This window comes from Strix uralensis, chromosome 18, assembly GCF_047716275.1.
Source record: "Strix uralensis isolate ZFMK-TIS-50842 chromosome 18, bStrUra1, whole genome shotgun sequence".
NCBI classification, from domain to species: domain Eukaryota; kingdom Metazoa; phylum Chordata; class Aves; order Strigiformes; family Strigidae; genus Strix; species Strix uralensis.
The window spans coordinates 7,889,352-7,904,614 of record NC_133989.1 but is presented as its reverse complement, the minus strand read 5'-3'; the positions used below and the strand labels follow the sequence as shown (position 1 = coordinate 7,904,614).

General features: G+C 41.1%; 1 protein-coding gene across 2 annotated transcripts in view; it reads left to right on the top strand.

The window, feature by feature from the left end:
• The window catches only part of TSHZ2 (teashirt zinc finger homeobox 2), a 233,514-nt gene extending 219,506 nt beyond the window's left edge, over nt 1-14,008 (top strand). For both annotated transcript variants that reach the window (XM_074888191.1, XM_074888188.1), the window contains exon 3: nt 4,508-14,008. In XM_074888191.1, the coding sequence (XP_074744292.1) occupies nt 4,508-4,509 (2 nt within the window). In that variant the 3' untranslated portion in view covers nt 4,510-14,008. The remainder of the gene's footprint in view (nt 1-4,507) is intronic.
• Nucleotides 14,009-15,263: the final 1,255 nt, after the last annotated feature.

Genomic DNA, 15,263 nt, shown 5'->3' with positions numbered 1-15,263 from the left:
CAGGAGGGGCTCAGGGACCTGCTGGGGCCCACGGTGGGTTTTGCTGGTGTGTCATCCTCTGCCCACGCTCTACTGCTGGGCAGCAGCCGACTGTGACTTCTGTGCAGTGCACAGTGCAGCTTCTGGGCACACCTTCAGCAGGGGAGCATTCAAAATCTTTTCCTCCTGGCATCATGTGGCGCCTCTGCATGCGTTTGGGTGGGTGCTGCACCCTCAGCAAGAACGAAAAAAAGCTGAAAGTATTAGTTTTCACAAGAGTTATTCGTACCTCTCCCAAAATGTTTTCCCACCCTACTAGAGTGTGTTTTCTGAAACAAATATGCTCTATTTATTTATTTAATGTGCTGTTAAATGACCTTCTGGAAAGCTATTCCTGCCGCAAGGCTTTAAAATGGATGGGCAGGCATAACTTAAGAGAGCATGCTCCTTACAATCAGGATGAATCATTTGAGTAGTTACTGTTTAGATTGATATAATTTTAGTTATAATTATGGGTAACGAGAAGGCATTTAGAGTCTGTAATATTGTAATTCATGGTGAGAGGAGTCCTAAATGAAATAAAATATATCCAGATTTGCTTTTTCTCCCTATCTAGGTATTATGCACATGAGCATGATTCTTTAAGGAACAGATTTTCTGCTGCTGTAAAAATCTAGCAAAAGTAGGTCAAAAATTACATCTAGAGATAACATATTTGGTAACCACAAAGGGACTGTCTGTATCTTCCTATTTGGCCCTATGAGAGTCCTGCAATTTATTACTATAGGTACAGCTGCAGCATGGAAAGGTTTGATCCATAGGCTCCCATGGACTTTGGTGGGTGGATCACAGATACATATTGTCATTTTTATTATCCCATTACACTAATAGAAGATGATAAAATTATATTAGCAAAGATCTGGAAATACAAAAAAAAAAAAATTATGAACACATGAACCTGCTGTGATCTGCCTGGCTCTAGAGTACCATCACACCTTGGACCGTGCCACTGGAGTGGTTGGTGTTCTCCTGCACAACCTGAAAAGCAAACAGTTACAGCAATCCCTGAGCGAAGGACTTGAAAACCACCCCATGCACGGACAGCCCATGTCCTACCCCCCAGGAAGCTGCGGCATTCGGTTAGAGTGGCTTTTGGTCACAGAGAAAAGAGGGAAAGGAGACTAGAGAGACTAAATGAAAGCATGGGATTTGGCATGTGTGTGCACGTGTGTGTGAAAGAAAGAGCGAGCTCACCACTGCTCTCGTGAGCCAGGAGCCATGCGGGGGCTCGGGAGCACAGCTGAGCAGCGCGGGTGCCAGCCTGCGGAGGCCGGACACACGTGCAATTAGCTGTTGACATACAGTCTACAGTTGTCTCAGACTGCAGACATGTTTGAGAGTTTCTATTTCAAAGGTTTCACAGCTGCATTTTTACAGCAAGATTTGAATGAGGAGAGGGAAGCTGTGCCGTGGACAAGGAGTGGGGAGGTGATCGTTAGAAGGAATCCTGAGTCCTGACATGTCTGCAATAAAATAGATACAACTTTTTACATCTGTTGATGGCTTGATAATTAATGTTAAATAAAAGCAAAGCTTCAGTATCTACAACTGATATTTCGCATCTGCTGTACAAGACATCATCATAATGAACACCCTCAACTGCATTTTCATAATGTAACTTAGATGATAGATTTTTCTTTATGGTACAGGTTGAACTATATTTTAACAAAAGCCAAGGAAGCAACCAACTTTGCCCATCAAATGCTGTTTGAACATCCAAGCTGCTATGCCCTAGAGTGTGTGTGACAAGCTCTCCACATACTCCCTGAATCTCTTAGAGACTTGATAATGCAATACATAAACTATGACCCTTATTGATCAGGGCTTACACTAATTAATTTCCCAAAGTCCTGTCCCAGCCTGCAGGGATATCAATGCAAAAAAAAAAAAAAAAACCAACAACCCAAGGATAGAGACTTTGGTTGGCCAAAAGACCTAGGGGTGAAGTACTTATCCTATTGAAATCAATGCCAAGTCCCAATTGATTTTAGTCATGCATGGATGTAACCATTAGTCAAGTATATGGACACTTAGCCTCAAAAGTTTATACAATTGTCACAAATGGCTTTTATAGCAGTGCTAAACCAAAACTGCCTGCATACACACAGCAGTGCAGAGAATCCCCTCCAGCTCCCAGATGTCTTGTTCCATCTTATCTTTCCTCCAGCAGCAAAACCAGTTGAAGAGGTTTCAACCCTTCCCCATCAGCTGTGCAGTCCCAGCCCTGCACTGGGGAGTCCTGCTGGAAGTGCTTGTGTGGCCCCTTGTGAGACACATCAGGGAAGGATCCAGTTTTCGGCTGGGGTGGTGCAGACCCACAGGTGGTTGCAGGGACACAGTGAGGATTGTATCATACCATGGGGTGGAAATGACAGGAAGGGGAGAGAGCTTCTGAAGCAGGTTTGTTGCCAGAAGAATTCCTTGTGGACCTACACCCTGACTGACGTGCCTCTAAAGAGCTCTGCCAAGGGTTAACAGTGTCCTTAATGTTGCTCTGTGCGTGCTCCCCTTGTGATGTGGGAGCAACCAGGAATATTACTAAGCTGATTTTACAGCTGATCTAATACAAAAGTCTAAGGACCTTTCTCACAATGAATCAAAAAGAAAAGGAGTCAGGAGTTTGGCTTTTCAGTTTTCCTATCCAAGCCCTTGATAAATATTTCCCACTGGCAGGGAACCAGTACTCTGCGGTTACTTTGCTTCAAACCAAGACTCCTTCCCAGATTTAGCACTTTCAGTAATACTACATGCTGCTTAATTGTCCTAATGGCATTCCAAAGGCAGAGTTGAATTAATCAAGAGTTATTGCTCCTGCACTCAGACGTTTCACCACTGCCCCTCATGTTGGCCTATGCGGGACCAGCCCACAGCATCTGTGTCCTGTACCCATGAGTTAGGTAGATGCTCTGCATGTCAGAGCTGCTACAGAGTTTGATATGATCCAAGGCAGGACTTACGTGGCATGCCACAGGTAGCTTTACATCCTAGTGAGGGCTGCAAAAATCTACTGAGAAAAGTAAAGTGAAATGCCTGTGCCATCTCCGCAGTCTGCACTTGGGCCGTTTGCAGAGGGTGATTCTGCAGCTTAGAACTTGGCCGCAGAAGCAGAGCCAGCTCGTGGTATTACTGTATTTCAGCTCTAGGCCTTACAATAGTAAAGAAGGCTTCTGGATTTCTTTAAAATTTGAACAAGGTGTAAACTGACACAGCTTTGTCTTTTGCAGTGAAGAATAATAGCTTTGCAAAGTGTGAATTGCTCTGGAGAGTTACCTCTGAAACCTAAAGACAACATTTTAAAGTGTCAACATGGATTGCTTTTAATATCTTTTAAGTGGGAATAACAATCTAAGGTATTCACCACAATTTCAAACTGATTTCTGTGCCTCCTCAGTTGCCAAAAGTCCCTACATTCAGCTGCCAAAACCTCCTCTTCCCTTCCAACAATTTCTCCATAGCAGGTTTGGGTTGCCAATGCAAAACTAAGCATCACTGTGAAAACTGGAAAGGTGAAGATATCGTAAAACAAACCAAATTATAAACTAAATAGCATGAAGTCAATGGACTTTTTTGTTTTCATATGGAATTTTTTGAAAAGCTTAGTTTATTTTACTTCAAATAAAGCTACTACTGAATTTCCAGTTGATTTAGCCAGAACACAGGGAACACACCACAGGATTTGAGTTGTGTTTGCTGAAATGGCTGTGGCCTTGAACAGATAATATATTTTTCAGTAACATATTTCTCTTTGCCGCTGCTGGTCTTATTTTCTCTGTGCTCTCTCCAGATTGACTTTCACTCTACTTATTGCCTGCCTCATTTCTCACCCTATTTTTCCAGTTGTTTTTTCTACTGCTTTTCTCAGTATCTTTCTCCCAGGTTATAAGCAAAACAGGACTCAACTTCGGGCTGAACTTTTAAACCCACATCTTGAAATTAAATAAAACAAGCACCTTCTGTCTCTATGTAGAAGTAATTTCACAACTTGAGTCACTTAGCACTTTTAGTTGTTGCAGAATGGAAAAGGTCCATTGGAAGAACAGCGGCTTTTAATGCTGAGGAGGTGCCAAAACAACCATAAATAACACAGCAATGTGGGTACCAAGATGCCCAACTCACCATGAGGATTTTAGAGTATATTCCTGGCTGGTAGTCGAAAGAAGCTTATTATATTGTCCAGGTTTAAGCAACATGAGGGAAAAGCAGAGAGGCAGAGTAACACACTCAGTGGACCAGGCAGAGCAGCAGCATCAGTTGGAGTTTGCCAATTCCTGCATCGTTACAGACATAAGGATCTGGGGGGGTTTATTCACACTTTTGTGTCCTTGCTTTTGGTGAGCCTATGGGTGGACAAAGTAAAGCAAAGCTGACTCATTTCCAGATATTTCTATAGATAGAAGTACATATTCAATAAAATCTGGAATCATGATTAGAAACGTGGTAACAATAGTTGTTATTACTCTGCTTGCAGGACGAATGCCTTAGTTCCAGCTCTCCAGCCCAGGCTTCCTGCACCCAGCTCGCCCCTGCGTGTCACTCCGATCCTGACATTGAACTCACAACAACCCGGACCGAGAAGACTGCCAAAAAAACTCCCGCTATTCTTCTTCATCCTCACTAACAATTTGGTAATGAAGTATTGATTTCCACTCCCCTGCTTATGGACGATATTAGATTTTCATTGATAAACTGCACTGGGGCTGTCTGGTCTCCACTGTCCCTTTTTGCTGTCACTAAAACAAAGTGCCACTGAAGTAAGATAATGACTGAGAACATTGATGTACTTATTTCATCAATTTGTAACACTTGACAGGAAAAAAAAATTCTTCATAGTTTAATGTCCAAGTGTGATACACAAGATGCAGTCACATTGGAAGCTTTACTTTTCATGGTAATGTCCATTTCCTATTTATAACCCCTTTGGGATAGTTTGTCTAAAGGAAATGTTTCTATTCTGTGCAGCTATTACTGTTGCACCTGGGTTGCCCAATCCAGTCATTGCACTAGGGATCAATACATCACAGTAAGTACAAGAATTATTAAGTTAAAACAGATTCTGAGCCAAAAAACCTCTGAACAATGTTAATCTTCTGTGCAAGTTGTTCAAATAGTTATGCTTAACCATGTTGCTGCCAAAGATTTGTTTAAAATGGATTATTTTCAGTTTGTTTTATTCCTTATATATATATATATATTTAAATCTCCATTACGGTTTATGGCGAGACATATGCGATGGAGTGATTTTTAAACGAAAGTACTATTGTTAGATTATTGAACATTATATAAATATAGGTATATCTATATATAAATATCGCTATATAAATATCTATATATAGATATAAAAGAATAAAAGTAGAATTCCTTTCTCAGTTAGGTGAGTGTAAATCTAAAGCTCTCTGTTGTAGTCAATGGAGTTACACTGGATTTATGCCACCGTAAATGAGATCAGAATCTGGTTTTCGCGCTCTCTGTCCAGCCGGGCTCGTCCTGCCGACACGGACAGGCTGGCAAGCACAGCTGTCTTCAAGTCAACTGAGACCTGGGGAGAAGGGGGCTACAAAGAGGGCAATTTCAAATTTGTGCTTGTAACTTTTTTCATTAAAACTTTAAGGTCCCAATTTTAATTTGTGGAATATTCACGTTAATAATGAGATCTAATTAAGACATCCATTAAAAGCCCGTTAAAGTTAATTTAACGTAAAAATTCCAATAGAACTGTATTAGATTTTCTCCATTAAATTAACGTTATGGATTTTTAACGGATGTCTTAATTATACATTATTATTAACGGGAATACTGTATTACACAGATTAAAATCGGGTCCTGAGTCAACTCACAAAATCTTCCAGGATATGCTAATGTCACAAGTCTCACGTTACCTAGTGCACTGCTTGGACAATCAGGCACAGCCCTGTTTACTCTCGCTGAGCATTTCCTCGCAGCAAAACCAACCTCCAGTAGACAAATCCATCTCTGCATTTAATGATGAACTTCCCTTATTCTCAAAGGAAAAATAAGTCTGGATCAAGTTGTAAATCGCTACTTCGTTGCAAATGAAATATTCAAAGTATACTAGGCACAAGTTGAGAAGAGGATCTTTCTCAAATAAGAGGGGGCTTTGGGGTGTCTTTTAGTATTATTTTGGTTTAGACATTCAAGGATATAACTGAAGTGCAGCATTCACAAAATCAGACCAAATATGTTTACTGCGTTCCCTGTGGCTTGTGCAGAAGGGCTTGTTTTGGCACTGTTTGGGAAATTTTAACATGATCCCTAAACTCAACATGGAGGAGAAAAAAAGGCCCTTCTTATTTACCTCCTAGGGAAAGTGTTGCCCTTATGCCACATATAATAGCAAATTGCTTTTTTTATGGCATGCATAACCTAGATGGGAAAAAATATGGCGCTTGAGGGAAGGAGGGAAAAAGTAAATGAAGTTCCAGGAATGTCATTCTGAAGTAATGAGGCATGGACAGAAAATATACCCCTCACATCATCGGATTGAGATGGCAGTCGAAATAGCTTCATTGAAGTGTCAGCACTCATCCATCAATCAATCATCCACAAGGAAAAATAGCGACAGTACAACGGGGCGGCTTTTATGGGATTTACTCATGGGCATAGGGAATAGCAGCTCAAATGTAGTTCTGACATGAAAAGCAAGGTGCTGATATTATTTTTTATGATGGGAGGATCATAAAGTGAATTGAGAACAGTGAGGTCTGTCTTTGCTTAACCTATTCAACTGGAAATGAACGGAGCTCAACTGGAAACGAGCAGAGCCTTCAGATGGGTTAAGATTGAAGCCTGCACCGTGCTGAGCACCGGCCATTGACAACAAAATTCTATTAAAGCAAAATCAATGCATTAGCATCGAGCTCCTCAGAAGCTGTTAAATTGTGCAGCCCGTTCAGAGTTATTAAGTGAAGTTGCACGAGGTGGGTCCTGCAGCACGGACCCAAAGGCAGCGAGTGCCACGGTAAAATGCCACCTGGGAGAAACTGCATGTATATCTCCAGCCCCGCTCATTTCCTCAAGCTTTTGGATGCTCTAGAAAAAATATTTGGCTTTTTGCAGCATCCAACAGGTGAAGTTCCCACCGACTTCAGACAACCCCGATTCTGCACCCTGTCGCCTTTTGCCGTCTGCTTTGGTAGAAACCCTCCGTGCACTATGTTTTGCTGCTTGCGTCCGTGGCTGAGCAGTGCAGATGCTGTCACGGCTGCTGCCAGGAGCAAGGATCCTCTTCCCACAGGAGAGTGGCCCTACGGCCCCGGTCAGTCCACAACATCCAGGGCTGGGGCTCTGCAGGGTACCACTGCTCAATTTTGGCAGAAGAGAGGCTTTCCTGGTGCCCCATAGCTGGTGAGCAGTGAGGTCGTGGTGATGATAGGAAACATGGTCATACCATCGGCTGCCCTGGCCCCAGCTGTGCTGGCACCTGGGACCCCAGAGCTGAAAACCTCTCTCAAGGTTTTGGGGAGGGCCCAAAGACTCCGAGGGAGGTCTCCAGCCCAGCGGCGTTTTTTGCTCAGGAGGCTTCGCTCCGGCACAGGCAAATGCAGGAACAGCTACTTCATTTAAAATCTGGCCACAAACCTTTATTACACAGTGCTAAACCTTGATTATTTTGCCTGCATCGCTGTCCTCTGGGAACATTTTAGGTACACATTTGAATTAAGTGGTTTGGTTTTTTTTTTTACAATATGATATAAAAAAAGCAAATGTACCTCTCTCCTCTCTCTTTCTCTGTACAAAACTGGATGAGTTGATAGTTTATCTGTCATATAAATCAGGTAACACAGAAAATCATTGTATCTTTTCTCTGTCGTATCTACTCAATATCTATCGTTCTGACTTTTATTCTTATTGGAGATCATCAAAACATTAATTAAAAGCCTGGTGATCAAACAGCCGAATATTTATGATTCACGTCCTTGCTTATTAACAAGTGGCATATTGATACACCACATAGCCAAGCTGTTTATGCTCTTGCACTGCAATAAAGCAGTAAGAATTGTTACCCTTACACACTGCTTTGAGAGATTTATTCAGAAACCATAGCTCCCTTCCCGCCACCATCCATGTCAAAATAAGCCATATCACCTTAAAAAAAATGTTCTGTTTTAAAAGAGGGAGAGGTAATTAACATCTCTTTGGAGCCTAATATATAAAAATTTCAGTGGATCAGTCTCAGGTGTTTTTTCCAGGCTCTTATTATTTAAGCTGAGAGGGAGAAGGACACTTAACTTTAAAAATGGCTGTCATTAGTACAATAATAATTGTTGGTTTAAAAAAAATCTTTGAGAATCTGCTAACAAACCTGCCCAGTAATTACTTGTCAATGCAACTTATCATGGGTTTTATTACCTACTTGTAAAAGTATTTACAAGACTGACCTCCCTAGCTTTTTTAGAGATCATGGAGGATATAAGAAGTCATTTTAAAAATCAATAATTATATATTAACACAATAGGGGTTGAAGCCTTCCAAGCCAATTTTATAGGCTGTTGAGACAACTCTCACATGTTCAGATGGCAAGGATTGTTTCCCTAAGTTTTGGTCTTTTTTCTTTCCTTAATCATGTTTTGATGAAGTGCCATATTTATTGACTAATTTATACCCACAGTTCAGTTTCTAAAATAGAAGGGGGTATTCCCACCGGGCAGTGTCCGTGCAGGCTTTGCACAGAAAGCCAGCTGCCCTTGGTGATCGGGAAAATACAAAAGTAACAGAGTTTGGGCCTGGGGCAGGCTGTGGGTGATAGCTACCTAGGGGACATTTGCTTTCTACAGCATTGCCCCCTGCTAATTGCTAATGGCCTGATCCTGCCATGAAGGTGCTGCTCTGGTTCAAGCACAGCAGTTCAGGTCAGCCCTCGCTTTGATCCTGCTGTGAATATTATTTTGCAATCCAACCTGTTGAGAAAACACAAGGGAATGAAAGACAGCAACCTAATTTTTGGCAGAGATTTCCTCCCAGTGAAGAAATGACTCTTCTTGGCACCCGGGGCCAGGCTGGGCTGAGGCCACCATCCCCATCCCCTCTCCGCTTGCCTCGTAACTCTCAGGCTGGAGAAAGCGCCTGGACTAAGTGGAGGTGGATCTCCGTCACATAGGACTTTTGTCTTCGCAAACAGATATACGATGCAATTTATATTTAAAATTCTCTCTATAAAGACAGTATTGATCACAGATTCCAGATCAATATGTTGCAATTACAGCAGGCTTTAAAGGCCATCTGTCCCCAAGCAAGAGCCCTGATATAACCACCTCTATATATTCTGAAAAAGTGCTACTGGTATGTCCCCATCTTCTTACAGTGCAACCTGACATATTATTTTTGCTCCCAAGAAGCTGTGTTTAGGAGCTACATAGAGTTGTAATTCCTGTTTACTGGCCACCCAGGAGGAGACATCAGAGCAGCTTCTCTTTGGGTTTCAAAGTCACAACAGGGTTAACAACACTGTGGTCTTGCTGGCCTGGTTTTCCTGCTCCCCCTCACAACTTATCCCACAGATTGCAACTTTCCTTTTTGCCAAACCTCTGTCCTTGGTTGAAAATGATCGGCAAGAGGTTACTGAATTTCATTAAAACTAAGAACTTTTCAGTAGTGGTGCTGAAGAGTTTGATCTGGACATTGGTAGGTGTAAACTGAGCCTTTTTTTATATGTGACAGATTGGACCACAGCAAATGTACCGTTTTGAAACTTGTAACTAAAGAGTAAATGACATGCCTCTAAAGGCAGATTTCAATTCACATTTCATCAAACTGAGGTCCTGACTTGTCAGCACCTGAAGCTGAGATAAGTCTTTCTGTTGATGGCCCTGGATGAGCCACTAGGTAGTGATTCCAGAGAGAAATGTTTCCTGGGTTTTCTTTTTTCTTCTTTTCTTAATTATTTCCTGCAGTGGTTGACTTCACGCACGCATGCAGAATTGAGGATTTTTTGTTCTTCAATCATCTCCTGAAGGAAAGTGAAAGAATGCAAAAAGTAAAAATAGTTTACAGTGATAACAGAAGCCAACATACCTTTGCAAATGAACACATGCCAAGCGTAAAAGCCCGGGGAGAGGGTGTGCGTCCCCCGCGCTGTGCCGCATCCCGCCAGCACGTTCCCAATCATCCCTGCAACTGCCTCCCTCTGGTTTCATTTCAGTCTTCAGCTTTATTTATACCAACTTCTAAAAAACAGAAGCCAGATTCTGAATTAATTTATTCTGGTGTAAATCCAGAGCTACTCCTTTGAATTCAGTATATTTACCCTCTGTCTACACAGCTTCAAACACTGTCCTCATGGTCCTAACCTTGGATTCCTAACATGTTTAGATGGTTTTGAAAACAACTTCAGCAGACAGTCTCTAGCTTCGTGCAGATTAAATCTAAGGCACAGTCTGCACTTCAGAAGTTTTATAGTTATGTCAGGGAAGTGATTGCAAAACTTTGTTATTGATGTGACTATGCTGGTAAAAGTCCTGATGTAAAAACAGTTGTATCGCTATAAAGCACTTTATACTGGTACAGCTTATTTTGCTTTGCTGGACCACTTTTATACCAGTGCAAGCACTTTTACCCCAGTATACTTCAGTCTACACTAGTGGTCATTTTTTTTTAACTATGCCAGCAAAAATGTGAAGAGTAGATAAAGTTTAAGACGACACTGTTGTTTCTTGTACCAAAGTGTCTGTACAATATTTTCTTTGAGAGTATTTTTAAAAGTGAAATAGCTGTACCACTGGACTTAACTACAGAGTAATAAACTTCCAGTTCATCATCACTCTCAGCTCATGAAATGTCTTCAGGCCTTTGTAAGAAGCCCTGTTTGAGACAACAGATTAAATACTAATCCTGGCAGATCGTACATCTCCGCTTGAGTTCATACCATCTAGCTGAGCAAACTTTTTTTTTTTTCCTTTTTTTGATCTAAGTAAAGGCAACAAATTCTTTCATTAGGCTTCTTAGACGAGATAGCAGGAAAAAAAGATCAATATTTTAAAAAGAAAATGAAAATAACATCTTGCAAAAATGCAGCTACATTAAATGCAAGGAATGCTTTCCCTTGAAAACCACATCCCCACATGGGCATCAGCCCCAGGTGAGGATGTATTCACAGTACTTTAACATCCATGCAATTGTCTCAAATGTGGAAGATTTATATGGGCAATGTTTTCACTTACTAACTGGTCCATGTAACATTAAAAACATACATATCTGTATATAGGTAGATATGCAGCTATATACAGATATCTACCCCCAGTATACATTCATATTTTGGTGCATACACTGGCACACCGTATATGTGTGTGTGTATGTATATCTATTTATAAACAGGCAACGAGTCTGTGGTTGAAGTAACAGCTGGGCACTGTTGGCACCGAGCGAAGCAGCAGATATCTTCAGGACATACAATGCAGTATTTTGGCTTTATAATGCAGCAAATGCTGGAATGTGCAATACAGGTTGCAAAAGCTGACAAGCTAAACAGTCCTTATTTGGCTCAGGGTACTTCACTGTCATACGTCTCTGGTACAATATGCCCTTTTGTCTAGTGCTCAGGCACCACTTATTAATCCTTTGTTGTTTTTTTTTTTCTGTACATTAGTTTTGGGTTTTATTATCTTGAATATGTCAGCATGAATCATGAGAGATCCACCCCCATTTTAAATAATAGAGCATAGTTGACCATAATAGTAAATTTGATGGGTTTGCTCTGCCCCAGCACTCGTGGTATGTAGTAAGTTTGTTATTGGCAGCATCTTCAGGTTACATCTGTGACCCGTGGTGTTAGGTCTAGAATTTTGTTTAAAAAATTAAAAAAAAAAAAATCAAAAGCTCATTTCTCTTAAAAAAAAAAATGTATATACTACAAATCGCAAAAAGGAAAGATTAAACACATTTTTTATATTAACAACGTAAATGGGACTCCTTTCCGAGAGGACTCACGGTGACTTTATCTGTAGAATGTTTCAGTGCTTATGCACTAATTTTGTAACAAGTGCATGCTGTATAGAATATATTGCCTGTATACTTAGAAAGGAGGGGGGGCCAAGCTGCTTTTCATTGTGCACTGCAGCTTGTTTGGATGAAAAGTTGCGCCTTTGATGCATTTTTATACTGTACATATTTGTATATATTAACTATATTGCCATGTTATGAACACAGATTTTGTTATATTTGCTTGTTTCGGTTTCCTACAAAAATTGGTCCATGATGGGGGATTTTTTTTTTGTATAGAAAATATGCTTGTAATTTTTGTTTGTTTGTTTTCTTGGTCATCATCTTTTAATGGCTCATAAAGGAATTAGAGATGAGTTTTTGGAGGAACTCTGAGAAGCAAGTCTGTGTTTGCATGAGACCTGCCCAATTGCTGGCTATAAAGGGGGGCGGGGGGAAGAGGGGAAATCTAAGTCAAGTTTTGCTTTTAAAGCATGCTTAGTCCCATGGGAAAACTCATACATGTACAATTATTCTCTTTGTATTTTATCTAATAGTGCCTGAATTTTTTTTTAATGTCTTCTTGGAGGAACAATTCATAATTGTCAAAATTTGAAACATTAGCTTAATTTTGTTTTCATGACCTCTCATTTCTCCTCCTTATTTATTTTGTTGCTGTTTATAATGGGCCCCAAGGCCATTTCTGACATTGCAGTGTTCTTCTTCCACATTAAGGATGTTTTTAAAATTACTAAGATTATTGAGCCAACAGGCTGTTTTAATCAAAACCATGTTTCACTTGGTTTTGATGATTATGAATGGGCCTTGCAGTGGCAAACCCCTTTCTGCTGGGGGGACCATACCACCTAGTGGCCCTGGAGCTCCAGCGCAGACACGCAGCGTCCCGGCGTTCGCCGCCTTTCTCAAAGCCTCGCTGGCAGTTTTGCTTCAAATTATTTGCTTGTTATAACTAACTTAAACTAAACAAATTGATAATGTTAATAGGATTTTTTTTTCCTTTGGTTGATTGCTAAATAAATTCGTATAATTTATACTAGAGGAGATTACTGCTTTTATTGTTTTGGGTTCCCCCAAACCAATTATTAACAATCAGGACTATGTATCTCATTAAATTTAAATCAGGTCAAACCTATTTATCTAAGGCCTTTTCTGATTTACAGGAAGATGACTGTATTCCAGTGCATTTAAGATGTATTTCTGTGTATGATTTTGCAGCATTCAAATCTACTAACGGTGATTTTTTGGTCTGTATTTTACCACGGTAAATACATTGTAAACAAAAAAAAAAAAAAAATCCCTCAACTTTAACATAGAAAACATTACTTTTTATGCCCAGGGATTTTTTTTTTTTAATAAAATCACTGCAGTTTTAGAACTGTAATTAAAGCCCTGAATAATAGATCACACATCTTTATCTGTTGTGTTTAAAAGGAAAAAAAATAGCCCAAACTGTTCACATAATCCTGAATGCCTCATTTCCATAAAAAAGGTTTCTATACATATATTATTTACATTTTTAAACATGGTAATTCTTTCCTTTGTGGCATAAAATGTCTCTTTTCCACTGCAGCTATTGGAAAGCGACTGCTCACATCTGAAATGTTATCGTAATTTGCATCAGGAAACCCAACTGCAGACATTAAGGACTTGGGTGTGTTCAATTATGATTTTGCTGGAGGCTGTCCCTCATTTTAATGCTGCACTCATTGAACTACCTTTCTGAAATCTAGCTGATATGGTTCACCATAGACATGCTTCACAACATCATTAGCTTTGCAAATGGCTTCATTTCAGTCAATGCAGACTTCAGTTTTGGCCAATTGTAAAATGGAAATTTGAAAAGGAAAAAAAAAAAACAGATGCACTTAAAACATGAAAAGAATTATTTATATGATAAAAATATATTTAGATTTTCAAAGCACAAGACTGAACAGAAGTGCTCTTTTTATGCTTTCTGAAGATGTTACTGTTAAAAGTCTTTCTACATCAGGCTTAATAAATCTGTAATGACATTTGATGGATTGATTTTTGTGTGGGTTTTTCTTTTCTTTCTTTCTTTTTTTCCCCTTTCTTTCTCTGCAGAGAAAGAAAAAGACTGACCTGGAGAGGCTGTGGGAGTAAAAAACCACAGGAATGTGCCTGTTTCAGTAAAACTCACAAACAATTTCTAGCAGCCTCCTTTCCCTTAAATAATAATCACTTAAAATAGGAAAAAGAAAAAAAAAAATCCAACTACACCACCCTGCATTTGTTTCTACAGATCTTTTTCTTTCCCTCATCTGGCTCCTCTGACCACTCCATGCCTGGGTTATTTATGGTGTAATCTACAGCGAGGCATTGGGCTGCTGTCACACAAATTCAAGGCTCGCTAGCCATAAACCAGGCATGATTGAGATACCAAACACCCTTCTCTCAAGTGCTCCCCCTCAGACGGATGGCTCTGTTTAACACTTAGTTTCCCTAAGCACTCCCTTGTCCCCCATAACATCCCCCCGAGCGGGGTGATGTGTCACACACCCGTGTGAAGCAGCACACGCCGCTGCCGCCCCGGCCGTGAGGGGTTATTTACTGCTGATGAGCCAAAGCTCTCCGTGGCAGAGATTCCTGAGACTTGTACTCATTAAATTTTGATGGGTACAGTATCACCTGTTAGCCATATTTAATTGCCGCTGCTCCTCCTTGCCATGACGACACGTCCGATGAGCAACTCAGCCCAGCCGGCTGCACGGCCACCGTCAGTCGTGCTCCCGCGGGCAGAGCTGCCTCCCCACGCTGCTGCCAGCCCTTCTGTCCCACCCACGTGCTCTCCGGTCATGGAAGGAGAGGGCAGTTGTCCCCACGCTTGTGGCAGGGAGAGCAGAGGGGAGGAAAGTGCTGGATGTGTCCCCCACACCCTGCCGTCGCCCTTCTCCTCTGATTTCCTCCAAATGTCCTCCTTCCCCAAGCTCCCCTCGGGGTCTTTCCAGCCTGGCATGGAGGACAGGGGCCACCAGGGCATCACCCATCCCTTCTTCAGCCACCCATCCCCACTGTGCAGAGCCAAAGGCCGATGAAAGGCCCTGCACCCTCTCGCCCCACCACCCGCTCCTTGGTGTGACCGTTCCACACCGCAAGCACCCACAGCTGACCTGCAGGAGCCACCCTTCAACTTCTACATGCTGGGTAGTTCGTTAGCAAATATACTTATGAGACAGTGCCTTGGATCCTGCAACACTGACTTTTTTTTTTAAGTGATTTTTTTTTTTTTTAAAGGAATATATTGCACACATTTC